This window comes from Camelus bactrianus, chromosome 10 (genome assembly GCF_048773025.1).
Source record: "Camelus bactrianus isolate YW-2024 breed Bactrian camel chromosome 10, ASM4877302v1, whole genome shotgun sequence".
NCBI classification, from domain to species: Eukaryota; Metazoa; Chordata; class Mammalia; order Artiodactyla; family Camelidae; genus Camelus; species Camelus bactrianus.
Window position 1 is genome coordinate 58,258,390 of NC_133548.1, and position 27,956 is coordinate 58,286,345.

At 34.0% G+C, this 27,956-nt stretch overlaps 1 protein-coding gene across 3 annotated transcripts; it reads left to right on the forward strand.

The window, feature by feature from the left end:
- The first annotated feature begins 35 nt into the window (after positions 1 to 35).
- On the forward strand, positions 36 to 27,905 carry EED (embryonic ectoderm development). 3 transcript variants are annotated; one of them, XM_074372812.1, is made up of 13 exons: positions 36 to 284; positions 5,348 to 5,500; positions 7,097 to 7,189; positions 10,222 to 10,287; positions 11,357 to 11,482; positions 12,127 to 12,208; positions 14,393 to 14,484; positions 16,025 to 16,158; positions 18,197 to 18,302; positions 19,413 to 19,487; positions 26,213 to 26,371; positions 27,105 to 27,178; positions 27,570 to 27,905. In XM_074372812.1, the coding sequence occupies exons 1-13, from the start codon at positions 171 to 173 to the stop codon at positions 27,694 to 27,696; spliced, it is 1,401 nt and encodes a 466-aa protein (XP_074228913.1). In that variant the 5' UTR covers positions 36 to 170; the 3' UTR covers positions 27,697 to 27,905. The 3 variants fall into 3 exon arrangements, with proteins under 3 accessions (XP_074228913.1, XP_010971697.2, XP_074228914.1); XM_010973395.3 differs by lacking the exon at positions 19,413 to 19,487 and having other exon boundaries at positions 37 to 284; XM_074372813.1 differs by lacking the exons at positions 16,025 to 16,158; positions 18,197 to 18,302; positions 19,413 to 19,487 and having other exon boundaries at positions 37 to 284.
- The last annotated feature ends 51 nt before the right edge of the window (positions 27,906 to 27,956 follow it).

The window sequence follows — 27,956 nt, forward strand, 5'->3', positions numbered from 1 at the left end:
CGCACGCACGCCCGCCTCGGCGGCTGGGCGCGGTTTGCGACAGTGGGGGGAGCGGTGGAGGTGGCGGCGGCAGTGGCAACTTTGCGGCAAGCTCCGGCCGGGCTTGCTTGACGGCGGTGTGGCGGAGGCCCCGCCCTAGGCGGCAGGAACCTGGAGGGAGGCGGAGGAATATGTCCGAGAGGGAAGTGTCGACAGCGCCGGCGGGAACAGACATGCCTGCGGCCAAGAAGCAGAAGCTGAGCAGCGATGAAAACAGCAACCCGGACCTCTCTGGAGACGAGAATGTGAGTGCAGCCCTGAGCATTCCAGACGGGACTCTGGAGTGAAAGTTTTAAATTCTTTTTAAACTGTGGGCGCGGGGGCGGGCGGGCGGCTGTGGGGGGAGGGAGAGGTGTCACCCTCTATTCAGGAAAACGCGGGCGTGGAGGAGAAAATCGAACTTGTCTCTAAGAGGATTTTGATCTGGGGCCGGGAGCGAGCGGAAACTTGGCGAAAGAGAGTGGTTTAAGAGAGCGTGGTGGTAGAGGGTCAGAGTGGTTTGCTCTGAGATTCTTAAGCGTGGATGAGGAGTGTTCGGGCCTTTGGGAGATTTGGGGAGAGTGCGGATCTGAGATTCCAGTAGTTTAAAAGGCAAGTTAGAGGCTTATCTGAGAAAGTTGGAAGAAGAGACCAGCGTGTGTTACGGACTTTTTAGAAGGAATTTAGGGACCGTGTCACTCCAGGATGAAAAGAGTAGATTCCAGACCTAAGGGATTTCGGTGACTTGGGGCTTTTATGTCTGATTCCAGACCTAAGGGATTTCGGTGACTTGGGGCTTTTATGTCTGCTCCTGTCTTGTCCATGGAAAAGGGGTGTGTGCCTGACAGTCGACTTCTCTTAAGGAAGAGAATTGAGAGGGTCGTCCACTGACTTGGAGGGGAAACGACCCTTGAGGAAGGACTGAGAAGGGATAGTTACTTTACTCTGTTTTAAGTTTTCACTAAGGGGACGACCTAGGAGATCTTAGGCAGTTGTGATGTCTTTGGGTGTGGGTTCTTGACCTCGCACGTGTAAGGTGCTTTGGAATCATATATATATATTTTTAAACTCTGAATGGATCTTGGTAGTACTCTAGTCCGTCCCAACAGTTGACCCCTCTGTGTTTAGGTGATACGCCGGTAACAACCGAATTGGCATTTTCATGTTTTAAGTTTGTACCCAATAAGGTCAGCAAAATATCTTGACAGTTTAGAGATATTGCTGTAAAACGTGAACCCTCCAAGGTAATAAAATCTAATTATCTTTTTAAAATCTTTAAAGTATTATAGGAGGGTGGTTTAAGTTCTTCCTTTTCTCAGTTTGGCTAGTTTTAGGAATAAATGTTATATCTTACACACTCCGTTCCTAAATTCTACGTGACTGCATCACTGACTGAAGCGTATATATTGCATGGTATCCTGACCAAAATTTTCACTGAACAGATGGGAAAGAATTCTTGTTGCAGATAGAAGAAATTTATTTGGAGGATTGTCAGTTTGTGGGATTTAGATCCGACATTTCTGGAAGGCTTAGGTGTTGAATGTTATTTTAAACTTGTTTTTCTTGTTTGTGCTTTCCAATCTTACTATGTAGTGGGGTCTAACATTTTTGACCCTCTTCATTCCAACCTCTGAAGCCTGTTTTATTTCCACTTCTTAAATTTCTCTAGGCATATTAGGTTAGTGACTAGAAGCACAAACTAGATCCAACTGTTAGGTTAAAATCCCCATCTGCTACTTACTGTTTGCTTGACCTTGAGGAAGGTACCTGACCTAGTTGCCTCAGATTCTTATCTTAAAAATGGAGATAATAAGGGTATTTACCTCATGGGATATTTGTGAGGATTAAATGAGGTAAAATAGATAAAGTGCTTAAAAGAGTGCCTGCTCTTTAATAAGTACTATACAAGTGTTACTTAATTACTATTACTTATTTTGTAATCAGTCTAGTCTTATGTTTCTGGCTCTTTCACATACTGAATAATTGGGCAGAAATGTAATGAAAATGTTAACCTATATAGACTGAGGAAAATTTGAGGGGACTGATTAAATTGAAAATTATTTTCTTTTTACAGATCCTTAAGAGGAATATATTCTTTGATGCATATCAAAGCTCTTCAGAACTAGATGATTGGATTAAGCCTATGTTTTGGTTCCTCCATTTGGATAGTGACTTTTAACCTTTTTTGTGCCTTGGACACCTGTGAAACCTTCTCAGAATAATATTTTCAAGTGTATAAAATATAATATATAAGGTTACAAACAAAGTCAACAAAATTACAAACTATGTTTTAAAAACTTTTAAAACAAATTTAAGATTTATTTAGATAAATAAAGTACTTTAATATAAAGTACTTCTTTATTAGCACATTAAGTAACTAGATCTAACAGTGGATATAATAGTTGGGCATAGACAGTTTTTAAGATCTACAACAACTGTGACGTACAAAAATACTTGATTTCCTTTGGTAAGAAAGTTACAGCTACAGTAACATTGGCATGTATCTACCTGCATTACAATAGAAGGAAGTATAGATTTTAGTTAAAGATGGTGAAAATTAAGATGCAATTTAAAATTTTCTTTTTTTTTGGCCACGTAAGTTCACAGGCCCTCTGAATTCCATCCAAGGACCCCGATCTAGGACATAAATTAGGGGAAGCAATAAGGGAAGGGAGTAGAGAGCTCTGTGTAAAGAAATGAGTTCAGAAAAAGATAACAAGGGCAGTGGTTTTACTCTTGGAGAGAGCTAAATAATGGTAAGAAGGCTAAAAGCAAGTGGGGGAAAGACTGTGTTTTTGAGTTGGGAGTTAAGGTATTACCTGAGCAGTTGCTACTGTTAAGTGAATAAAAGAATTGAAAGGATATTCAAATTTTGCTTTAATTGAGGTATAGTTGACTAATTATATTATTAGTTTCAGGTGCACAACATAATGATTTGATACTTGTATACATTGCTGAATGATAACCACAATAAGCCTAGTTAACATCTGGCCTATTTTAAATTTATTGTATATGTACCTGCCATTTTATTAACCTTTTCATATTACTGCAGAGTAGGTAGCTTCTGGAATAGGACTGATTGTTGCCTGATAGATCAGAAGGCTGAATCTGGAGACTTGTCTTTTGCTTAAGTAACCTGTGGCAAGATTAAGGGTCAAATTACTATGCCTGTTACCTTGTTGAGCAAATGAAGATGGTAGTGCCATATCTGTTGCACAGTTCCATTCTATACTTTGAGGAGGGGCCAAGGTGGAAATCTGCTTGTATACATATTAGACATTCAGCAAAGGTTTGAATTTAAAGATAAAATGAACAACCTATTGCATTTCCATTTGATTCCATCTATTAGGATGCCTGTCTGAGGATGGGGTAAATTAAGTGGTCAAAAGTAAGAAATACATATATGTAATGTGTCTCAATTATTAACAATGGTTTATGTGGCTTCTTGATTAGCAGATGAATTTTTAGCCAGAATGGAAAGAAGCTGGTGAATAAAGGTCAAATTGTCTTATTGTTTCATTTCTGTAATGTTAAAGATATTTTTCAGAAAAGGGAATTTTCAGATACACTTTACTCATGTGAGGGAACTGGGCAAGTGTAAGTCAAGCAGTACAAATTCATGTGGATTAAAGGAATGTAGAGATGAAATTGCAAATGGAGACAAAAACTTTTCAGAGTGGAAGGGAAGACATTCTGAACCTCTGCCTTTGGATCCTCCACAACATAAGAGATGTGAGATTGTTCAAAGGCAACAGAGTCTGATAACATGGAAGAGCGTGCTGTAGCCAACGCGGTTTTCCATTGAAACACAAAATTGTTTTCTACGCTAGGTTTTAACTGTGTAAATACAACTAAAGGATGGGGAGAAACAGAGATAAAAATAGTGATTTCAATCCAGAAACTGAACTTTAAATTTTACACTTTCTATATCTATAAAAGCTGATTATATTTACATTAAATTACATTTCAGACATTAAGCACTACTGTGTGACATCTGTCTCCTTCATTCCCTTTTTCACCCTGGGTAATCAGTATGTTCTAGAATAATTTGTGTATTTTTTAAAAAAGCATGTCATTTTGGTAGGAGCCATTTCAAATTTTGAAAACCACCCCTTAGAATGATGTATAATACTATATTGATTTTAAGGTAAATTTTTTTATACTTTTTGATACTCCAGTTAATTTTTGACCTTCTGTAATATAAAACCAGCAATATTTTAAAAGTCCCTAAGACAATGATACCCAGACTGTGTTCTCATAGATGTTAATAGGCACTCCATGAAAAAAAGCTTCTGCTGGAATGAATTTAATAACTACTGCCCTAAGGTGATAGGTTTAAATAAATCTGTTTTCCAGACAACAGTTTAAAGTGTGTCATCAGAAGAGTTAGTGAAATTCTCTTCTGAAAGTAGAGGGCCATTAATATATCTTGTGGACTGGAGATAGGGTATAAATTAGGTGAATTTTCAAGGTTTCCTGTAGTCATTTCGACATTTGGAAGATTTCTACTTTATAGTAAGTTTCTGGAACTCTAATATATGCGTCTTAGTATTTTAGAGCTATGAGTCAGATTTCACTTGTGAATAGCACAGACTATGTAGGACTTAAAAAAAATCCTAAATGGGTTAAGTATTATAAATAAGCAGAATTTGAATGATAACAGGATTTTCAGAAACATCTGAAGTGGGAAGCACTAACACTCTAGCCTCAAAGGCTATCCACTCCCAAGCCCCAGGCTGAACAGCAGTGAAGTAAATTATGAAGACTTGTAGGTCAGTCAGATTTAGGAGTCACAGCTTTGGTTTTGAGTTCCAATAACCCTAACCAGCAAGATACCTCTTAGGCTCTCTAAGCAACACTTTCTTATCTAACTTTCTATGAGGAGCAGCAAAGGTCAAGTGAGATGGGGTGGTAATAGCTCAGAGGACCTGGGTTCTAACCCTGGTACTGCCATTAAAAAAAAAAAAAAAAAAAAAGAGTAAGAAAAATAAAAGAGTTTACTTAAAAAATAAAGATGAATGAGGCAGTGTTGTAAAATGGCTAGCACAGACCAGTGCCTTGTTATTTAAGTGCAGAATTATTTGACCATTATCATCATTATGATTAGGTTTTTTTGTTTATATTTTTGCTGAAATATCAAATATCCACAAATCCTAATGTGTAGCTGGTTTGTTTTTCATTCTTATTTGGAGATAGGAATAAATTTTTTCCTCTTGCAGGATTCATTAATTACTTTCAGGTCAGTCAGCAGGTATGCAGTATGAAGTCATTTGCTGCTAAGTACAGTATGGCTGTTTCATATAATTTTTTTCTGATTTGCTGCTTACAGGATGATGCTGTCAGTATAGAAAGTGGTACAAACACTGAACGCCCTGATACACCTACAAATACACCAAATGCACCTGGAAGGAAGAGTTGGGGGAAGGGAAAATGGAAGTCAAAGAAATGCAAATATTCTTTCAAATGTGTAAATAGTCTCAAGGTATGTGCAGAAAGACACAGTCTGTGGAATGAATGCTGGGCTCCAGAATTATTTCTCAGTGGTAAATATTTTATGCTCAAGATACTCTGTCAAGTTATAAATATTTTAAAATTATAATACGTTGACTGTGAGTATTTTTGTAGGGCAGACTACAGGAGTCTGCTTGGCATTTAGCTTATCAGACTGTGGTGTTCATATAACACTGAAGTGTTGATTTTGTAGTAAACTTGTAGGGCAGTATACTATTATAATCCATTCTACATTTGTTTAGCTTCTTTGTTGTTGTTGTTTTAAATTAAAATAGGTAATGCCTAGTATTACAGTCTGGTTTTTCTTTATTGTTTTTATTCAAATAAAAGAGTTTTGGAAATGTAACTCTTTACATTTTGGTAAAACTTTTTAAAAGCATAAGCCACTTCCTGGTACCTGTTACTAAAAAGAACTGAATGTGACTCATTAACTTTGAGTTAACTTAAATTGAAACAGATGTCTTACTTTGTGCAGTCTTTAAAAGTTTAACTTTTATTTGTAGTTTTTTAAAAAGAGGAAGGTATAAATTTAAAAATTTCTTCAATATTCAGTATTTGGGGAAAACAATAGGTTGGAGCTACTTAGATTACTGTCTTCCTCAGTAGTCTTTTTATTTATAAAAAGAATTACTGATAGCTATTTAAAATGTTTGTTTTTACATCTGTTCATTTCCTGTTTTTTAAATTTGGGATTAGTTTTCCTATGCTGAGAAAAAATAAACATCTTAAAATAGCTAAATATACTTTTTAGGTAAAGTCTTCAGAAAGCATAAGGAGCTATGGCTACATGGAAATTATTTTCCTGTCTATGTAGCAAACTTCAGGGGAAGGGTATATATATCTCAGTGGTAGAGTGCTTACCTGCTGGGTTCAATCCTAAGGCTGAAAAATAACTTTGAATAAAACTGAATATTTTTTTTTATATACCTCCTTATAGCATCCTGGTAACTGGGAAGTTACAATCCACTGCCTCCCCTGGTCCTTTCTGTTCAAGTATTATTGTTTATCATAGAACTTCTTAAGATGTTTTTTTTTTAGTACCCAAATTCAAGGTTATTTGAAATGGTTTCTATAGGACTAATATAAAGCAGTGATTTGAATGGAGTCTGATAATGCTTTACTTTACAAGGGAAGAATCAAACCTAATAAAGTTTAATGAGTACTGGAGAAGCTATATTAACTAATAGGTTGTTTGTTATTTCAGAAAAATAAATTATGTCCTTATGTCCTAAGAGATTAAATATGTCTGCCACAATTAATCCACTTTATTTTGATTCATTAGAATACAGTTGTGTTTAAGAAAATAGAAGGCAACTATCAGATGATGAGTACTTGCTACCTAATGACTGATTTAAGTCTTTTATGTTATAAAACTTTATCATGCACCAGTATTTTAAAATGTGAAAACTGGACTAACATACCTTTTAAGTGTCAAAAGTCAGTTTATGAATGATATATGAAATAGCAGCTTGCATTTTGGAAAAAGTTATAAGGGGGATGGTCAGTTTACTGCCATTTTTCGTTCCTAAAATACATTAATTTTTCTTATTTTTTCATTATTTTATAGGAAGATCATAACCAACCATTGTTTGGAGTTCAGTTTAACTGGCACAGTAAAGAAGGAGATCCATTAGTGTTTGCAACAGTAGGAAGCAACAGAGTGAGTGTTAAGGAGTCTGCTTGGCATTTAGCTTATCAGACTGTGGTGTTCATATAACACTGAAGTGTTGATTTTGGAGTAAACTTTGTATAGCTGGTTTGACAGTATTGTTCCTTTATGTAAAAGTGATGCATTCTAGAAATTGTCAAAAATTAAAACTGGTATTTATGACTGAAAATACATCTTTATTTCATATATACTCCCAGTTGTTCATGAAACAGGTTTTTGTTTATATTTTTTCTTCATAAATATTTTGTTTTGAGTGGCTGAAAGAATTGACTTTGCTTTTTGGAAGTAATTTTAATAGTTTGTCAAATTTGGGTAAGAAGTCTGTGACTTTTGAAAAATAACAAGCATAATTAGTTGCTCTCTACAAATGCAAAGCATAAATCCAGGGAATTTATATAATAGTTATTGAAAATATTTTAATTATTTGCAATAAATAATTTGTTTTTAATTGTTTTTATTTAAGGAAGCCAAGAGTATCTTGAACTGAGAGAAGTGCATGGAAAAAACCAGGCTGGGGACATTTTGATGTAAACAATTGTTTAACTTTTTAGTTAAACCTGGGGCTGAAAAAGTGGATTACAAAGGATTTTTTCACTTCCATTCACTTCTGAATAAATAGGAAAAAGGAAGAGTCCCTAGTGTTTTCCAGGCAGTCTCAGGAGTTTTCTATTAAATTGAAATCACCTCAGAAAAAAATGTTCTAAGTCATTTATTAATTTACATTCTGGTAATCCATTAATACTGTGCTAAGAGTTATGAGAAATAGATCGGTGTATTTGGAAAAAGAAAGATGGAGAAAATTGACTAATTGGATATAGTTGACAGTAAACAAAGTCACTTTCTCTACCTTTAGCCGAAGAGAAGGGAGGGAGGTGAATCTGATAAGTGTTCCATAAGTTGTTATTTTAATTGAGTAAAATAAAGTTTTATACTTCTTTAATAATTGTACTAAGCCTCTTAAAAGAACATGATTTCTAATGCACACTGTTTTCCTATATTTTTGTTTCTTAGTGTTGATATTTTCTGTTTCCAGTCGAAACTTAACTCGATAACAAAGGAGTTGTTAGCTCTGTATCTTTCAAATGTCAGCATATTTCCAAGCTTTTTAAATTTTTTCTTCTGAAAGTTTGAGAATAATAAACATATGCATCTATTTTGGGCTAGATCCTTCCTGTTGTTTCTAAAAAGTAAAATTTGGCTTTAAGTAATTTCCTGGAAGTCTTTAAGGAAGTTTTAATTACATTTAAGGCTCTAATGCTTTTATTAGGTTATTGAAATTCTGAAAATTTGAAACTTGCTACTGAAGTGGAATACCTGGGATAACAGCTTTTTTGTGTGTTCAGCCAAATGTAGGTTGTGATAAATAGCGTGAAAACAATTCAGAAGGAAATTGATGTAGTTTGAAGAAAAGATTAAAGTTTTTTTTTTTTTTCAGAAAATTGGAAAAATAATTCATTAATTTGAATCCATTTTTAAGACATCACTATAAACCTAAGATTATACTTCACTAACTTTGCCATGATATTAATAGAATTAGAATTAGTATAATGTCCTTCCTTTTAATAAAATACATAATAAGCTTCAGTGTCTAGCTCTGAATGACAGTGATCAGAGTGTTTGTGTACTTATCCGGTTCAAGAACAAGAGTTTTCTATTTTGTAAAAGAGATTAGGAAATCTCCCATTTGTTTTGTGATCCTGAACAAGATGACATGGAATTGGAATTAGAATGTTTTTGGAAATGTGAGAGTACTTAGTAATATGGATTGGGCTAAGAATTAGACAAATAAATGTAAAAATAGTTTAAAAAGAAAATTATAATTTGTGCTCCAATATGCTTATTGTAATGTTCTAGGCTTCCTAACAAAAGAATCCCTGTTCTCATTTAAAGTGACATTGAATTAAGTTTACTGAATTATAAAAAGGTCTGTTGTTTGGACTTCTTTTTTTGAAAAAGAAACATAAAACAATCTCTTAGGACATAACCTAGTTTGCATCTATATAAGGCTTTTTTTTTTTTAAAGAATATTAATGTAGAGATTTTATCTTACTAATTTAATAGGTGATAATAGATGATTTAAAGGATCTTTATAGAGTTCTCATAGGCTCTTAGCAGTAATCTGTTATTAATGTTAAGAAGAGTAACATGACCAAGCTGTAAGAAAAATGGAAAAAAATTTACAAAAATTTAGTATTACAGTGTCAGCCCTCTGTATCCGTGGGTTCCACATCCATCAATTCAGCCAACTGTGGATCAAAGATACTTGGAAAAGAAAATTCCAGAAAGTTTCAAAAAGCAAAACTTGAATTTGTTTCACACTGGCAACTATTTATACAGCATTTACATTGTATTAGCTATCATAATAGTCTATAGATGGCTTAAAATATATGAGAGGATGTGCGTAGGTGATATGCAAATACTGTGCCATTTTTATCTAAAGGACTTATGTATCCTCAGATTTTGGTATCTGTGGGGGCTCTGCAATTCCCTGCGGATATTGAGGGACAACTGTACATAATTGAATAAAGTGTATATATTATTAATTTTGGAATTTATGACTAAGGAAAAGGGCCACTTTACATTAGAAAGTTAATATTTGATAAGGAATATCCATGAGAAAATTCAGGCAAATTTTAGATTTTCTAATACATAATTAATATGTAAATACTCTAAAACTACCCAAAGACTTTAAGAACTTAAAAGAGTATAAACCAGAATTTTAGGAAGTAGTTATACTTTACTGTGAAGTATTCAACTTTATTTACATTGAAGAGTTAATTAAATTACATGGGTGAGATATAAGTTAAAAACATTGGAAACAGAAACCATTATTATTACTACAGTATTTAATATACTCTGGAAATTATGTAAAGCACTAGGCTTTATAATGGCTTCCTTAAGTTTAAAGGAGTTATTTTAAAGAAAAAGTCTTGAGATACATTTGTGACTAAAATAATGTTCAAAAGCTGAAGAGTGGGCTTCTGTATTTGAGATAAAATTTACTGTATTTTTGTTCTCATTAGGTCACCTTATATGAATGTCACTCACAAGGAGAAATCCGGTTGTTGCAGTCTTATGTGGATGCTGATGTATCCTTTCCTGGGTTTTCAATAACGTTGGCTAATAAAGAAACTGACTTTCAATAAGGACACTGAAACTTTTGTAAATTAATTAGTTCCCTGAAGTTACAATTGTCCTTTCCTCACTTTAACCAGTGCTGTTCCTTCACTGTCACCCAGGAGATTCCTGGTATCTAGTTTTCCTGATCTGTAGAAATCCATTGTAGGGTGAATATGAGGGAGGAGGGTGCAGGTGGCTGGAGATGAGCATTGGAAATCCAGTGATAGAAAATGAAAGCAGAGAGTAGCTAAAACTTCCTGTTTCTTTGACCTTGCTTAGGATTTTATCATTTCAGGCCAGTTATATTGATGAACTTGGGTTGATCAAAAGCTGTTACTGGCAGTCATACCCAGTATTTGGTCAACAAAGCCTACAGGGAAAAAAGTAAACGTGCAGTTTGTTTAGGAAATAAAATATTGGAAAACATGGGTTTATAAAGAAAAAGAAGGCTTAAAAAAGCCAAAAGGTATAGCAGTCAGAGCTTGGTGATAAGATTTCTGGATCTATTTGAAAACCCTAGTAAATAACAAGCAAGGACATTCAGTCCTTCAGCAGGTGATACGGAAACAAGTGACCTGTAGCCATATTGTGACCGTCTCACATAGGAAAAGGTGGGAAACTGAATAGTTATTCATCTTTATCTTGAGGTACATAGAAGTACTGAAATAGAGCCAGGGTCAGCAAATTACAGCCTGTGGAGCTGGCCACCTACTTTTGTAAATAAATTTTTACTGGGACACAACCATGCCCATTCATTTACATACTGTCTTTGGCTGCTTTCAAGAGACAGAGTTAAGTAGTTATGCAAACAGCAAAATAGTGATCAAAATTCAGTGGAAGGACTCAGTTTGTTTGACCATTTGGTATAGATTTTAGATGTAAAATCTCCATTGTTTAAATCTGGTAGTATAAAGAAAAATGAGAACTTCTTTGTCAAAAACTTCAGCAGTTCTTTGGAGGTTTCCGTGTATAGTATTGTAACTATTGATGTATTTACTTTTCAAAAACAAATTATATTTCTTAACTGGCATTTCTTAGGCTGATGAAAACTTTTACACTTGTGCATGGACATACGATAGCAATACAAGCCATCCTCTGCTGGCTGTAGCTGGATCTAGAGGCATAATTAGAATAATTAATCCCATAACAATGCAGTGCATAAAGGTGGGTTTTCTTGTTAAATTGTAGATCTGCTTTTTTTTTAATGCACAGCTGTGCAAACTCGTCATGTTGAATTTAAAATGGAGTCAATGTCTGTTCAGTTTCTAATTTGATTTGTACTTTGCCTGTTGCTTCCTTTAGACAAGTCTTTTGAGACCTCTGTCATATTTGGGTAATGCAAATTAAGGAATAAGTGGGAAAATTTTATCATTTGCACTATTTTCTTTTAAAATCATTTCTGTCCTTTTGCCTTACATTATTTTGAGAGGTTCTAAGTGAACAGTAACAAAAGAGTGAACTCATTTTTCAAGACTCCCTAAATAGGGGTATAGAGTCAAGGGCACCCTGTAAAGAACTGAAAGATGAAGCCTTGGAATTTGATACTAAAAGAAATTTTACAAATCGCTTTAACCCTGGGGGCACGTTAGAATCACCTAAGGATCTTTTAAATCCTTGCTGTGGCTCAGAATATCTGCAGATGGGATTTGAGCATGTATTATTTTTCCTTCAAGTTTGGTGATTTTAATATATGCAGCCAAGGTTGAAAACCACTGCTTTAAATGAAACTTTTTCCATTCTCTTAAGATTAATGAAAACAACTTAATTGGTTTTGATATGAAATTTGAAATGTTTTAAATTTATTATAGCACTATGTTGGCCATGGAAATGCTATCAATGAGCTGAAATTCCACCCAAGAGATCCAAATCTTCTACTGTCAGTAAGTAAAGGTAAGAGAAGCAAATGTTTCTTTAGTTCTTTTTGTTTGGGAGTGAGTTTTTTTTAAAGGGACATCTATTCTAAGGGAAAAAAGCCAAACTTAAAAAGAAGTAAGTTTTAGAAAAAGCTTAAGCTGCATTAGCATTCCTAAACCAAGAATTGGGGAATGCGACCATGAAATACACTGGTAACCTAGGATGTAAATAAAATAATTGGTACTGAGGATTAGGTATGTGTTACCCTTCTTATTTACCATATTGCTTTATGACAGTTCTGGAACTTTATCCTCAATTGAATTATTATATTAAACTTCGTTAATTGGTGGCAAAATTATGACATTTTTAATAGTTTGAAGGTAATTTTGCAAATCATCTGATCACTCTTCCCCATCACATAATAATAAATAACGCATCTGAAAATCCATACTGCATATATATATGAGTATATAAATATAAAGCTTCTGTTTTATAAAAGGTTCCCCTTTAGAATTTCTTAAAATGCTAAGTTACCCAGTGTAAGCTCTTTGAAATGTTTCCCTTGTAAAGAGAAAGCATTGCCTTGCTCTGTATGCCTATATCAGCATTGTAAGTTTATTATGGGTTCAGACAGGCCTCTTAATCATTTCTGAGCTCTCTGAAATGATTTGGGTTGTTCTTATTTCTACATTCTGTCTTGAATGCCCTTTCTCTTTTTCATTTCTACGTTATTCTAGTCAAATTTATTCTTAACAGCTTGTCACACCTATAACCTACCCCTGCAATCTGCTCATATTAAAAGATGTCTTCAAATTAAAACTTACATGAAAAATATTTCAGTGTGACTTTTCTTTAACTACCAAGGCTTGTTTGGAAATAGATACCAAAGAAGAGAGCTGATAACTTTTTCTTTTCTCTTAGTAACAGTAGCTGAGCCTCAGGTATTCCTTTACAAGTGACATAGACCATAATGCCTCACTTGTTCTTAATATCACAACTTTTTAACCCTGCTCTTCCCCCATTATGTCAGTAAGAGCATTTAAAAAATAACCAAACAGCCTTTCAAATTGCATTTTTCTGCAAATAATACTGTCAAGAAAGGAAAAGACATCCTATAGAATAGGAAAAAAAATTTGCAAATTGTATCTAATAAGGAACTTATATCAATAAGGTCATACAGTTCAGTGATAAAAAGACAGCCAAATTAAAAATGGGCAAAGGTTTTGAATAGACATCTTTCCAGAGAATATGCATAGATATCCAATAAGCACATGGAAAAGCACTCAGTATTATTAATCATTAAGGAAATGCAAATCAAAAACATAGTGAGATAACACTTCACACCTACTAGGATGGCTGTAGTCAAAAAGACAGACAGTAAAAATATGTTGAATAGGATGTGGAGAAATTGGAATCCCCTCATCCATTGCTGGTTGGAATGTAAAATATAAGCACATTGAAAAACAGTCTGGCAGTTTTTTACAAAGTTAAACATAGGAATACCACTCCTAGGTATGTATATCTTCAAGAGAAGTAAAAATAAATGTCCACACAAAAACTTGGACACAAATTGGAAACTACATTTTTATAGCAATGTTAATTTCCACTACTAACACAATGTGTTATTGCCTCTTAGTGTTACCTGTGTGCTATGTTAATATTCATGTACAGTATGGACACTGTTGTATTTCAAGCTCTGCATGGTATTTCTTATGAATATTGTCTATTCTTTGTTGCTGATGTTTAGTGGGAAATGAGATTGCTCAAATTACAGTTATAGAATTTTTAAAAGGTCCATAATACTCTAATATTATGTCAATCCTATTTTTTGATTTACTATAGAAATTTTATACATCTACTCCATCCTTTTCAGTTTTAAATAGGATGTGTTGGAGGGAAAAGCTAGTATCTTGTTCTATGGCATAATGTAATAATCAAATTAGGATATTATTTAAAGAAAATTATTGGAGGTAAAAATAAAACATTTTTTAGGACCACATAAATATTTCTTATCTTGAAAGTTTGAACTCATACCTAGTTCAATCTACAGACGATATAAGTATTTTCAGTTGCTATATTATATGGATTCCTTCTTTGTCTTTACTGTTGAGTAAGTTAGGTTCAAGCTTTGGTAGTTTTTTTCCTTCTTTAAAGAGATTTTGAAAGACCACAGTAAATGAATGATAAAAGTTCATCTTAATTTTTTTATGTCTGTACTAGATCATGCTTTACGATTATGGAATATCCAAACGGACACTCTGGTGGCAATATTTGGAGGTGTAGAAGGGCACAGAGATGAAGTTCTAAGTGCTGTAAGTTGAAAGCTACAGGGCAGTGACCTTCAGATGTACAAAGCTGTGAACAATCCCCATAGAACCCTTTCTTTCTAAAAAAGCCTAGGTTGGTTTCATCTAGCCTGGCAGACAGTCATTTCATATACTTGTGACAGACAAGGTTTTTATCTTACAGATGAAGAAATAAAGCGGGTGGGCTCTTTGTGTTTTATGTGTACTCTTGCACATTTTTATACCATGCCTGGATTCTCATGAAAGAATACTATAAACTTGTTTTTTTTACTTTTTTAATCTAACCAAGTTAACTTTTGTTTTGCTGTTCCTCTGTTATTAAAGGAAAATATTAACCTACTTGGCAGTTAAGGAAGTTTCTCATCTTTTCTTTGAAGTTGAAATACAAGTTACTCATTTTTAGGAAGTGTTTTATTGTGCTCACACTGAGTTTTAGATAACTCTTCCCTTTGATGTCATGGTGTTATCTTTATACTTAAATATTACAATCTGTTGATCTATAGTGATGATACGACTTAAGTGTTTTTAGTCAGGTTTCAGACTTTTACATTATTTTTTAGGTTTACTTATGTTCCATGTATAGCTTTCTTATTTAGTAGTTTTACAGGTCTTCAATTCTTTTTTTGTTTTTTGAACTGTTTAAAGGGGCACCATAAGAAGCATGTGACATTTTAATTGGAGGTACTAAATATTCCTATAGTTAGGGTTTGTATGTTTTTGTGAGAATCATTTTCTACTTTGAAAGATTTTCTAGAACTTGCATCTTGGATTTTTGAGAAGTTGCAGTAGCATTCTCTACCTGGCTTTATATGTGAAAAAGTTAAGACTACTCTTTATTAAAAACTCTGAGAGCTCCTGGCTCTAAGGATGTCTTGTTGCTGTTGACTGTGGGGTTATTAGGAAAAGTAGCAGCAGCCAGCCTTGAGAATTCAATAAATACCAAACCTAAAGCTTTTAGACTCTAGTAAAACAGTGTGATTAATTCATGATTAATTCAAAGGTTGGATTGACAATATCTAGATTAGTGAGGAAAATGCTCTCCTTAAATAGAACTCTCTACTCTTATTTCTTTTTTTGGGGCTGGGTAAGGTAGGTAATTAGGTTTATTTACATATTATCTTTAGTGGAAGTACTGGGGATTGAACCCAGGATCTCATGCATGCTAGGCATGCACTGTACCACTGAGCTATGTCCTCCCCCGTCTACTGTAATTTCTTAAAATGAGAGCAGGAGTTCATCTGAATTGCTTCTCTGTAATAATAGGAGTTCATTACTAGAATGATTGATGTGTGAGATATTCATTAACACATGTACCATGTGCTAAATTAAATACCATCTCTGTGCCTCAGTGTCTTATCTGTGAAATTAAATAAGGCTTGTACAATAGATGATCCGTTAGCTGCTACTTCAAAATTAATAAACAGCAAATGAAAAACTTTAAATATGTTTTTTCCTTTTTGAGACTTTTTTCCTTTATTCATTTTAAAATTGAATTTTGGGGAAATAATTTATATATTTAATTTAAGATTTTCTGTTTTACATACAGGATTATGATCTTTTGGGTGAAAAAATAATGTCCTGTGGTATGGATCACTCTCTTAAACTTTGGAGGATCAATTCAAAGAGAATGATAAATGCAATTAAGGAATCTTATGATTATAACCCAAATAAAACTAACAGGTAACAGTTGTAGTATTTAAAACAATTTGCTGTCTCATGCTGTTGGAATAGCATTTTACTTTTTCCAGAATCGCTATATAAGTCTTTAACATTGAATATAGAATCCCTTCCTATTTTTTTTTAATTCGAGCACAGTTGATTTACAATACTGTATTTCCAGTATATATAGCAAGGTGTAGAATCCCCCCATTTAATAACTTTAAGGTATAATTTATATGCCGTAAAATTCACTGATTTTAAATTGAAGCCCTTTATTTTTATCTGTTTGTGGCTCATTTTTCAAAATCCCTTTAAATTGTATTTTTATCTTAATTTAGTAGCACATTTTACTTATTTTTACTTAGGTATGTATGCATATGCTCATGTTATTAGTACTGTTTGTCAACACTGTAAATTCTAATTTAAGACAGTAAATTGTAAATTTTTGAATGGGGTTCTTAGCTTTATTTCATAATAACACAAGGCTTTCCTTTAAATGATAACTCACTTCATTAAATGAAGAAAATTCAAAAGGGGGAGCTTTGGTCCAAGGGAACTTTGCGGTTTTCTTAATATATTTTTAAGGATATCTTTTATTTTATTTTTATTTTTATTTTATTGGAGGAGGTAATTAGGTTTATTTATTTTTGATGAACATACTGGGGATTGAACCCAGGACCTCATGCATGCTAAGCATGCACTTTATCATTGAGCTAAACCCTCCCCCTTAATATATTTTTGAAATACCTCAATTCTTAAATTTTTTTACTCTCTTTTTCAGAATCTTACCAAGCTGTTATTAATACTTTCACTATGACTATCATATGTCTGTAATGTTAACTTTGTTTGCACTGTCCATTTTAGCAGAGTTAATTTTCTAGTTATCAAGTCAGATTATTAGTAGATTGCTAGCTGAATTTGTAACCACTGGTAAATATTTTAATTCACTAACATTCCTCAGATCTCAGGCCTCAAAGAATAAAGCACAACTTCCAAATTCTATTTTAAAATACCAGAGTTAGTACAATATTAAGTTTATGTTTTTATATTTTCTAGAGCTCTGAATAAATAGAAATTATATATTTCGCAGCTTATAGAAAATAACAGTGAATTATGCTGGTCTTCTTGAGAGAGGTTTAACCATAGATTATAATATGTATTTGGCTAAAAAGCAATTAATAAAATTATAGCAGAGTTAAGAACTTAGATCATTAATAACATTTTAATGTTTTAATAAAGAAAATATTCCAGAATTTGAATTGGAAAGAGTATTTGAAATGATATCCTTTTTTACATATGAGGGAAAAGTAAAGAGAGGACATGTAAGTTGCCCAAGATACATTAATTCATGGCATACAATGCTTTACAGTTACTTCAGTATAAAAACTGAATCATTTGCTAGACCAGGAATGCTAGTTATATATTTAATTAACTTCAGAATTGGTAGCAACTCCTCTAGTTTATGGCTTTCTCACAAACATCTTTAAGAAAAAAATTGCACCATATTTTACTTTTTTAAATACAGGAGAAGTTCAAACTAATAAATGTCAGAAATTGCTGCTCTAGGCAGAATTCTCACCTAACCTTATGTTTATCTGATTTTGAAATGATATGTCTTTGATCCTAAAAGATGACTTTATCTTTTGAAATAATCTAGCTGTTTACTTTCACAGACCATTAATGCTTAATTTTAAAGGATTAAGTAGCTTAGTATTTTCTATGAGAAATTTTCAGCTGTGTAATCAGATGTCTGGTTATTGGTTAGGATTGCCAGAATTGAAGTGATTAATTTTATATATATATTAGGAAGCTGCAATTTTAATAGATGAAATTTCATAGGATAAAAGCAAAATTGAATTGAGAGCTAATAATGGAATAAAATGTGGAAACAAAAGTGGAATGACACTAGCTTTCAATAAATAGATAAGGTAATTAGTTTTGTAGGAACACAGAAGAATTAATAGTCATATATTTTATTTTCAAAGTTTTATAAATCCAAAAAGGAAAATTAGTGTACTTCTATACGTTTTTCTCTTAACTTTTGATATTTCCATTTCAGGCCATTTATTTCTCAGAAAATTCACTTTCCTGACTTTTCTACCAGAGACATACATAGAAATTATGTCGATTGTGTGCGATGGTTAGGTGATTTGATACTTTCCAAGGTACGGTAACTGCAGTTAAGCTGTATTTCCATTGTTTGAGTTGGAACTTTGCAGGGTGCAGTTTTTTACGCAGTTTGGTAAATTGGATAGCAGATGGGAAATAGCTTTTTTTTAAGTGTCATGATACTTTGAAAGATTTGGAAACTTGTTTCAGGCATAAAACATCCTGATGAGTTATAACTTGTGCCCCAGTAGGATGAAAAATGTTAACTTGCAAAATGATATCCAGTGTTACTGTAAAAAATAGTGTCTAGAGCCAGTAGTGTGGTGGGTTTTTTTGTTTGTGTCCATTTCAGTAAACTTATATGTACAAAAACAGATGGAGTTGGCTCATGGGCTATAGTTTGCCAACCCCTGCTCTAGTATGTTGATGTATGTATTTATATATATTTTTTACTGATAATTTAGAGAAGTTGGTGGTGATGTCATCTGAACATTTAGGACTGTCAAATTTGGAGAAATTGCTATCCAGTTTCTTTTCTTGATGTGGATTTCAGGGCATTTCACATTTTCTTGGACAGAGCCTGATTTACTTTTTTCTTGGCCATGATGGTATAGTTCTACCTTTATATTTTTAACTTTAGATCTTGAAATTAGATTCACAGGAAGTTTCAAAGATAGTTCAGAGAGGTCCCATATTGTCCTTCAACCAGGTGCCCCCAGTGGTTTACAGCTTACATAACTATAATATAATACCAAATCCAGGAAATTGACATTGTACAATGTGTGTGTGTAGTTCTATGTCATTTTATCACATGTGATTTTGTCATTTCAAGACTGTTATAGTATGGGATGTTTTAAGATTTTTTTTTCCTACTCATTATAATGCCATCCAGGTTGTTGTATCAGTAGGTCTCCCTTTTTATTGCTGAGTAGTATTCCATGGTATGGATGTACCACCGTTTATTTAAACTTTATTCATCTATTGTAGGACATTTTGGTCCTTTCCAGTTTTGGGCTACTAGAAATAAAGCTGCTAATTAACAATCGTGTACAGGTTTTTGTGTGGACTTAAGTTTTCATTTCTCTGGGGTAAATGCCTAGAAGGGCATTTGCTGGGTCATGGTTAAGTTTGTTTAGTTTTTAAGAAACTGCCAAACTATTTTCCAGAGTGGCCGTGCCATTTTACATTCCCACCAGCAATGTATGAAAGATCCAGTGTCTTCGAATCTTCGCCGGCATTTGGTATTGTCACTATTTTTTATTTTAGCTGTTCTGATAGGTGTGTAGTGATACTTCATCGTGGTCTTAATTTGCATTTCCCTGATGGCTAGTGATGTTGAACATCTTTTTCATGTGCTTATTTACCATCCATATATCCTTTCAATGATGTCTCTTCATATCTTCTGCTCATTTTCTAATTGGATTGGTTTTTGTTTTGTTTTGTTTTTTACTGTTGAGTTTTGAGAGTTCTTCATGTATTCTAAATATGAATCCTGGCAGATAAGTAGTTTGCAGATACTTTCTTCCAATCTGTAGCTTGTCTTTTCATCCTTTTAACAGGGTCTTTTGCAGAGAAGATATTTTGAATTTTGATAAAATTCAATTGATTGATAGATTAAAAAATTTTATGGATCATGCTTTTGATATTGTGTTTAAATGCTCTTCACTGAGCCCTACACATTTTAAAGATTTTCTGCTGTATTTCCTTCAGAAAGTTTTATAATGTTTTATGTTAAATTTATTATGGTCCATTTTAAGTTGATTTTTATGAGGTTTAGGTAGAAAGTTCATTTTTTGCCTATAGTTGTCCAGTTGTTTTAGTACCATTTGTTGAAAGCCTATCTTTCCTTCTTTGAATTGCCTTTGCACTTTTTTCAAAATTGTTTGGCCTTACTTGTGTGAGGCTGTTTCTGGTTTTTCTATTCTGTTCCCTCTACCAGTACTATGTACACAGTCTTGGTTACTCTAGTGCTTTAATAAGTTTTGGATTTGGTAAAGTGATTTCTTCTACTCTATTCTTTTTCAAAAAATCTTGCTGGGATTTTTTTGAGGGGGGGAAGAGGGATTTTGATTGGAATTGTGTTAAACCTATGTATCAGTTTGGTGGAGAATTAATATCTTTACTCTGCTCAATCTTCAAGCCCTTGAATGTGGTATGTCTCTTCGTTTAGACCTTTTTTGATTTTTATTATCAGCATTTTGTAGTTTAGTCCTGTATCTGCTTTGTTAGATTTATATCTAGTTACTTCTCTTTTTTGAGTGATTATAACAAATGATATTTTTTATTCCATTTTATGTATCTATTGCTAGTATATGGAAATTGATTTTTGCATATTAATCTTGAATCCTTTTATCTATTTGAACTGCTGATCGTTCAGAAAGTTTTTTTTGTTGTTGTTAATTACTTGGGATTTTCTACATAGACCATTATTTCATCTGAAAATAGGGACAGTTTTATATTTTCCTTTCTGATTTGGATGGTTTTTATTTCCTTTTCTTGTTTGATTACACTGGCAAACTTCTGGTCCTATGTTGAATAGCAGTGTTAAAAGCAGACATCCTAGACTTGTTTCTGATGTTACAGAGGGAAGGAATTCAGTCTTTCTAATTAGGTATATCAGCTGTTTGTTTTTGTAGATATTCTCTATCAAGTTGAGGACCATCTGTTTTCCTGATTCTTTTCAGAGTTTTATCATGAATGGGTGTTGAATTTTGTCAAGTGCTTTTCTGCACTTGATAAGATCATTGATTTTTCTTTTTTTTAGCCTGTTAATGTAGTGGATTGTACTCATTGGTTTTAAATATTGTGTTGCTGGAATGGAGTAAGTTTACTTGGTCATGCTGCATAATTCTTTTTATATGTTGCTGAATTCTGTTTGCTAATATTTTGTTAAAGAATTTTATGTGTATTAATGAGATATAATATTGGTCTGAAGTTTTCTTATTTGTATTGTCTTCATTTGATTTTGGTATCAGTAATACTGGCATCTGAGCCTAGAGCTTTTTGAGGGGGAGTTTAAAAATTAAGAATTCTATTTCCTTAAAAGTGAAAAGGTTATTGAAATGAACTGCTTCATATTGGTTGAGTTGTAGTTTGTGCTGCTTGAGGAATTGGTTTATTTCATCTCATAAAATTTATGTGTATAGAGTTGTTTTGTAGTATTCCCTTATCCTTTCGATATCTGCAAGGTCTCTAGTGATAGCTCCTGTTTCATTCCTGAAATTGGTAATTCGAGTCTTCTTTTCTTTTGTCAGTCTTGTTAGGAGCTTGTCCTAGGATTTGCTGCTGTCATTGTTGCTGCTGCTGCTGTTATCTCCTACCTTCTTTCCTTTTGTTCCCTGTGAGTGTATTTTGCTCTTCTGTTTACTAGTTTCTTAAGGTGGGAATTTAGATTATTGAGTTGAGACTTTTCTAATGTAAGCTTTTGGTGCTTTAAATTTCCGTGTCAGCAGTGCTTTAGCTGCAGCTCACACAAATTTTGATATGAAGGATGTTGTTCAGTTTCTAGGTTTTGGGAAATTTTCTTGTTTCGACTCTAGTTTGATTCTGTTGTGGGCAGAAAATGCTCTTTAGGATTTTGATTCTTTTAAACTTTTTGAGATTTGTTTTATGACCCTGTTTTAGGGATGTTCTGTGGGAGCTTGAAAAAAATACATATTCTGCTGTTGGGTAGAGTGTCTGTCGGTGTCAGTTAGATCCTGTTGGTTGATGGTATGGTTGAATTCTTCTATGTCTGTTGATTTTCTGTCTACTTGTTTTATCAATTACTGAGGGATAAGTGTTGAAGTCTCCAGCTATAATTATGAATTTCCCTTTCTCCTTTTCAGTCTGTGTTGTTTTGCAGCTGTGTTGTTTGGTGTATACATATTTGGTATTGCTGTATCTTGGTGGCTTCATCTCTTATCATTATATAAAGTCCACCTCTATCTCCGGTAATTTTTTTACTTTTGATATCTCCTTTATCTGATATTAGTATAGCCATTCCTGCTTTCTTTTGATTAATGTGTGCATGGTAAATCTTTTTTAAACCTTTTACCTTTAATCTACCTATATTGTTATGATGGAAGTGAGAGAGCATATAGTTGGGGCATATTTTTTAATTTCACTCTGCCAAAATGTCTTTTGGCTAGTGTATGCTTTGTATTTGAGGCTTAACTTAACAATTATTACATTAAATCTATCATTTAACCTTTTTCTTTTTTTTTCATTTTTTCATTTCTCTGCATTTTTTCCCCTAACTTCCTATTGGATGTGTGATCCTATTTTAGAATTCCTATTTGATTTATCTGTAGTACTTTTGAGTATATTTCTTTGTATAACTGTTTTGGTGTTTGCTCTAGATGGTACTATGTATATGATATATATGTGATCAGTCTACTGTATACCAACATTCTACCACTTCAAGTGAAGTGTAGGAAGCTTACTTCCCACTTTGTCCTTTATTTATAATATAACTATCTGTACATATCTTTAAATATCTTAAACATTCACTTTATAGTTTTGAGAACTTCATCAAATAGTATTACAATTTTTGCTTCAGCCAGCAGACATAATTTAAAAACTCAAGAAGAAAGGGGGAATATTGTATTTACTCATTTTGCTTTTTCCATTGCTCATTCTTCCTTTTCAATATTCCAAGATTCCTTCTTAAGTCATTTCCTTTCTGTTCATATAACTTCCTGTAGCCATTCTTTCAGTGTAGGTCTGCTGGTGACAAAATTCTTTTAGTTTTTCTTAGTCTGGGGATATCCGCATTTCCCCTTCATTCCTGGAGCGTATATTCACTGAATATAGGATTTTGTGTTGATAGTCTTTTCGTTAAACATTTGAAAAATGTTTCCCCTCTTTCAGCTCTCTGTTGTTTCTGTTGAGACATCTACCATCATAGGAATTGTTTTTCCTCTATAGGTAGGGTAGGTGTTCTGTCTTGACTGTAGTCAGGATTTTTTCCCCTTTGTCCTTAGTTTTCAGAAGTTTGACTGTAATGTGTCTTAATATGGATTTCTTTTGAGTTTATCTCTTTGGGGTTTACTCACCTTCTTTAATCTGTAGTAGGTTTATGTCTTATGGGGACATTTGTCCCAAATTGGGAAACTTTTCAGCCATTATTCAAAGTATTTTTTAGCCCTGCTTCCCCCCACCCCCAGGAACTCCAATGATAAGAATATTAGATCTTTTGTTTGGTCCCTAAGACTCTGTCATTTAATAAGTTCTATTTTCTTTTGTTCAAAGTGAGTAATTTCTACTCTTATAACTTTAAATATACTGATTCTTTCATCTCTCTTCTCCTGTTGAGCCCTTCAGTTGTTTTTTTATTTTGGTTATAGTTTTTTTTTTTTTCAGTTCTAAATTTCCATTTGATTCTTATCTTTTATTTCTTTGCTAAGACTTTTTTTTGTTTTGTTTTAAATGTGTTTGTAATTTCTCATTAAAGCATTTTCATGATGGCTGCTTTAAAATCTTGTCAGATAATTCTAACATGTTCTCTCAGTGTTGATAACTTTTCCACTAAAGTTGAAGTTCTTACATTTCTTGGTATGACAAGTAAATTTAGATTGTAATGGATATTTTGGGTACTTTTACGAAACTCTGGATCTTACCTTCTACAGCAGGCTTCCTCTGATAAATTTATAGCAGGAGGGGAGTGCTGCCTTATGATTGGCAGGTGGCAAGGGACGTCCAGTTTCCCCACTTGGTTGACTTGGTGGTGTCGTCATTACATCTAGGGTGGGAGTTTAGGCTTTTCACTGGGCCTCAGGTGACACCACCCTAGCTGGGAGGGGCTGGAGGCCTCATTACTGCTCCCCAGGTAGTATCCACTGACACTGAGAGTGGTGAGTGATTGGTAACATCCTGACTCTCTGCTACCTGCTCTAATACCACCCCAGCTAGAGAGAAGGAGAGTCACCTCATTCCCATGAGGGATGGGGAGGAGTCAGGGGTATTATGTATTTGAAGTGCTTCATTATCACCTGAGAAGGGATCCCCACTGAGACTTTGTTGGTTGTATGTGGCAGGTCCACAGTTTTTTCTTGGTATTAAGTGTTTACCTGACAATTTTCTCTCTTGTTCCTGGTCCTTTGCAGAGAGGCTTTTGTTGGGGCCTTTAGTGGGGGTGGGGCGGGGATCTTCACTTGTTAGCATTGTTGAGTTGCTGCTTTCTCTAGCATCCAGTCTGGGATACATAAATGAGGCAGAAGAAAACCAAGAACTCAGCGTCCTTCATGTCCCAGGGTCCCTAACCAGTCTGCCTCCTCTCTACCTTTCATACTTTTAAGCTGTACTTAGTGAGACAAATTTGGGAAAGTGAATCTACTCTACTTGTTTTGGAAGCAGAAGTAGAAAGGCTAGCTCTAAAGTTTCTGCTTTTGGAACTTAATCAGATGATAGGAAAGGATTTCTACATTTTAAGTGGGAGGCTGAACTGAATATTGGTGGTCTCAAATCTGGCTCTGCATCAGAATTATTGGGAGGACACTGTAAAAAGAGATTCCTAGGCCTCACTCCCAGAGACTGAATCTAGCACAAGGACCTGGAATTCGTAATTTTTAAAAACTCTCCAGATGATTTTTGAGTGCAGCCGTCCATTAGTGTGGGTAAATTCTTTTTACCTCCCTATGCTTTAGTTCTCCATGAGGGAACTCTGCTCATTAATGATCCTTTACCAGTGCAGTCAGTAAGAAGCATTTGAAGAAGTGTTTTATAATTCTGCTGCTTTGACCTCTTCTCTCAGAAATTCTGATTCAGTAGGGTTGGGGCGAAGGTGAGTTTTTAAAGAAATCTCTACAGGTTGTTGATTCAACTGTACACTTAAGAGTCACCAGACTAGGCGATGTCTAAGGTACTTTACAGTAAAGTTGTATAATAGATATATAGCTGGAGGATTTTACATAATCTAAAAAAGGCAGAGAAGAAAAAAAAGCATGTCATCCACTCCCTGATCTCCCTATGGCCCTGCTGTTAAACTGTTTAAATGATAATGAACCCCACAGGGCTACCACATGTGGTTGTGTGAGATGTGTCCTGTAAAATTCAAGGAAGCGTTCTTCACCTACACCAGGATTTCTCAATCCTGGCCCTGTTGAGGTTGGTCAGACAATTCTTTTTTGTGAGAGGAGCTGTTCTGTGCTTTGTAAGGTGTTCAGCATCTCTGGTCTCTAGAAGCCAGAGATATTGCCAAATATCCCTTAAGGGGTAAACCACTGACCTACACAGTAATATAATAGTGCCCTCTGTTTTGCATTTTTTTCTCCCATTGTGTTCTTTACCACTTGCTGCTTAGGTATATTGTGTGTAAAGATTCAGTTTAACAGGATAGGGAAGGTATAACAGCCTTATTTCATTCCCATCCCCTTATCAATGTCTTGGTATTAAACCACTGCTTTTATTGCCTTCTATATAATCTGATTTCTGAGGCCCTTTCTATGAACTCATCAGCTTTTCTGTGACATCAGTTGACTACTTACTGTGTAGCTCAGACACTGGGGATGAAGGATTAATAGCTAACCAGATAAAGGGAACCACGTGGGGTTAGAAGTAGGATGGGAAGAGATGAAACTAGTGAAGTAAGCAGGGGCCACATTGAAGAGCCATGTATTCTAATACAGTGCATTTTTACCTTTGCTATAAAACACTTAAAGTCTCTGGATGCTAAAGTATCTGGGGCTGAATTTGGTTTGGTTTGGAAGAGAAATTGTGAGTTCAAAAATGAATGTTCTAGACAGTGTAATGTTTTTGTATTGTCAAAATCTGTTGATAATCAGACTTCTTGTCCATAAATGTGGACACTGACTCTATAAATATAAATGAATGTATATCACTGTACTCAGTAGATGGATAACCAAGTTCTAAGAACTGTGAGTTCTAAAATAAATGATAGTAGAGAAAAAACGTTTTTAATATTTAAAATTCAGTTCTACAAGTTTAACATTACTTTTTTTCTCATTTCTGTCTCTCTTTTTTGAAGTCTTGTGAAAATGCCATTGTGTGCTGGAAACCTGGCAAAATGGAAGATGATATAGATAAAATTAAACCCAGTGAGTCTAATGTGACTATTCTTGGGCGATTTGATTACAGCCAGTGTGACATTTGGTACATGAGGTTTTCTATGGATTTCTGGCAAAAGGTAGTAACATATTTTTACATTTTAAAATTATTTGACCTAAAACCACGGCAATTTTAGTTTTCTTGTAGTGCATCTGTGTTCTGTTTCCTCTAAGATTAAGCTAACTTGATTTTTTTTGTATTCATTGCTTTGGCCTTTGATGTTATTTATTCTGCCCTTGTGGCTCTGCACACCATTTGCAGTGCTTATTATAAATGAAATTGACAGGTGTCAATAGTGGCAGTTAGGTGTTTACCTTCCATAACATCTATTACTAAGATTTAATGTTCTGGTGATTAGAGTGTTAATCTTTTAATAAAGCTTTTTCCTAGAAAAACCAGCATGGAAGATAGAGACAAAATACTAGTTATCTAAAATTTTAAAGAAATTTAGTGTTAGGATTTTGTGGTAACAAATTACTTGGGTATTTATTTCCATAAGAAAGCTTTGGAAGTTTTCTGTGGCTTTTACTACAACTCTTTAGGGCAGAATAGAGTATGTGCTAACAATGTAAATTATAAAGTTCTTCATAAATCTGTAAAAGCCTTCTTAATTTACTCAGGAACACCTTTGTGATGTATAAGTTGCTCTTATTCCCATTTACAAATCAGAAATACAAGATGCAAAGAAATCAAGACCATTGCCATAGGCTGGAGCTGAGGTTTTTCTGAAATGAGGAAGATGTCTTAGGATTGCTTGAAATCACTATAGCTTATTTTAATAATTTGACGTCTTTTTAAATTTGTTTATACAGATGCTTGCATTGGGCAATCAGGTTGGCAAACTTTATGTTTGGGATTTAGAAGTAGAAGATCCTCATAAAGCCAAGTAAGTATTTAGAAATGCCTCTCCATAATTTCTGCCTCTTTCTCCAAAGTGTTATGCCAATATAGAGGAAGTAATTGATCCTTGCAATGCCATCCTCAGATCATCTGTAACATTTACATTCTCAGAATATTGTAAAGGATTTCTTTTTATTATAATAGTGATTGTTTTTCTTGAGTACCTTGGTGACAAAAAAGTTAAACAGTGCCACCTGGATTTAAAATGTACCCAAATTTTATGAAATTTGAGATTGGGCTCTTAGTGAAGTATATTCTGGTTTCAAGTGTTTTCTATATGACTTTGAACATCTATTCATTTTCTGATTCATTGTTTCAAGTTAGATGCTGACAACATTATGTATGGTGTTTAACCTGTTGTCCTATTTTCTCCCTAGATGTACAACGCTGACTCATCATAAATGTGGTGCTGCTATTCGACAAACCAGTTTTAGCAGGGATAGCAGCATTCTTATAGCTGTTTGTGATGATGCCAGTATTTGGCGCTGGGACCGACTTCGATAAAACACTTTTTCCTAATCAAAATTAGAGTGTGTTTTCTGTGTACCATAGAATTCATGTATCTTGCTAGTAAGGGCACATAGAGCATTTAGAGTTGTCTTTCAGCATCCAATCAGGCTGAGCTGAATGTAGTGATGTTTACATTGTTTACACTCTTTGTACTGTCTCCTGCTCAGACTCTACTGCTTTTAATAAAAATTTATTTTTGTAAAGCTGTGTGTTATTTTAGTTTATTTTCATTGTGATGAAAAGAAATGTTGAAA

Coding starts and splice junctions, on each gene's coding strand:
- EED (XM_074372812.1), top strand. CDS start 171: ATGTCCGAGAGGGAAGTGTCGACAGCGCCGGCGGGAACAGACATGCCT. Junction 14,485..16,024: donor GAGATGAAGTTCTAAGTGCT/GTAAGTTGAAAG, acceptor TTTTACATACAG/GATTATGATCTTTTGGGTGA. Junction 27,179..27,569: donor GAAGATCCTCATAAAGCCAA/GTAAGTATTTAG, acceptor TTTTCTCCCTAG/ATGTACAACGCTGACTCATC.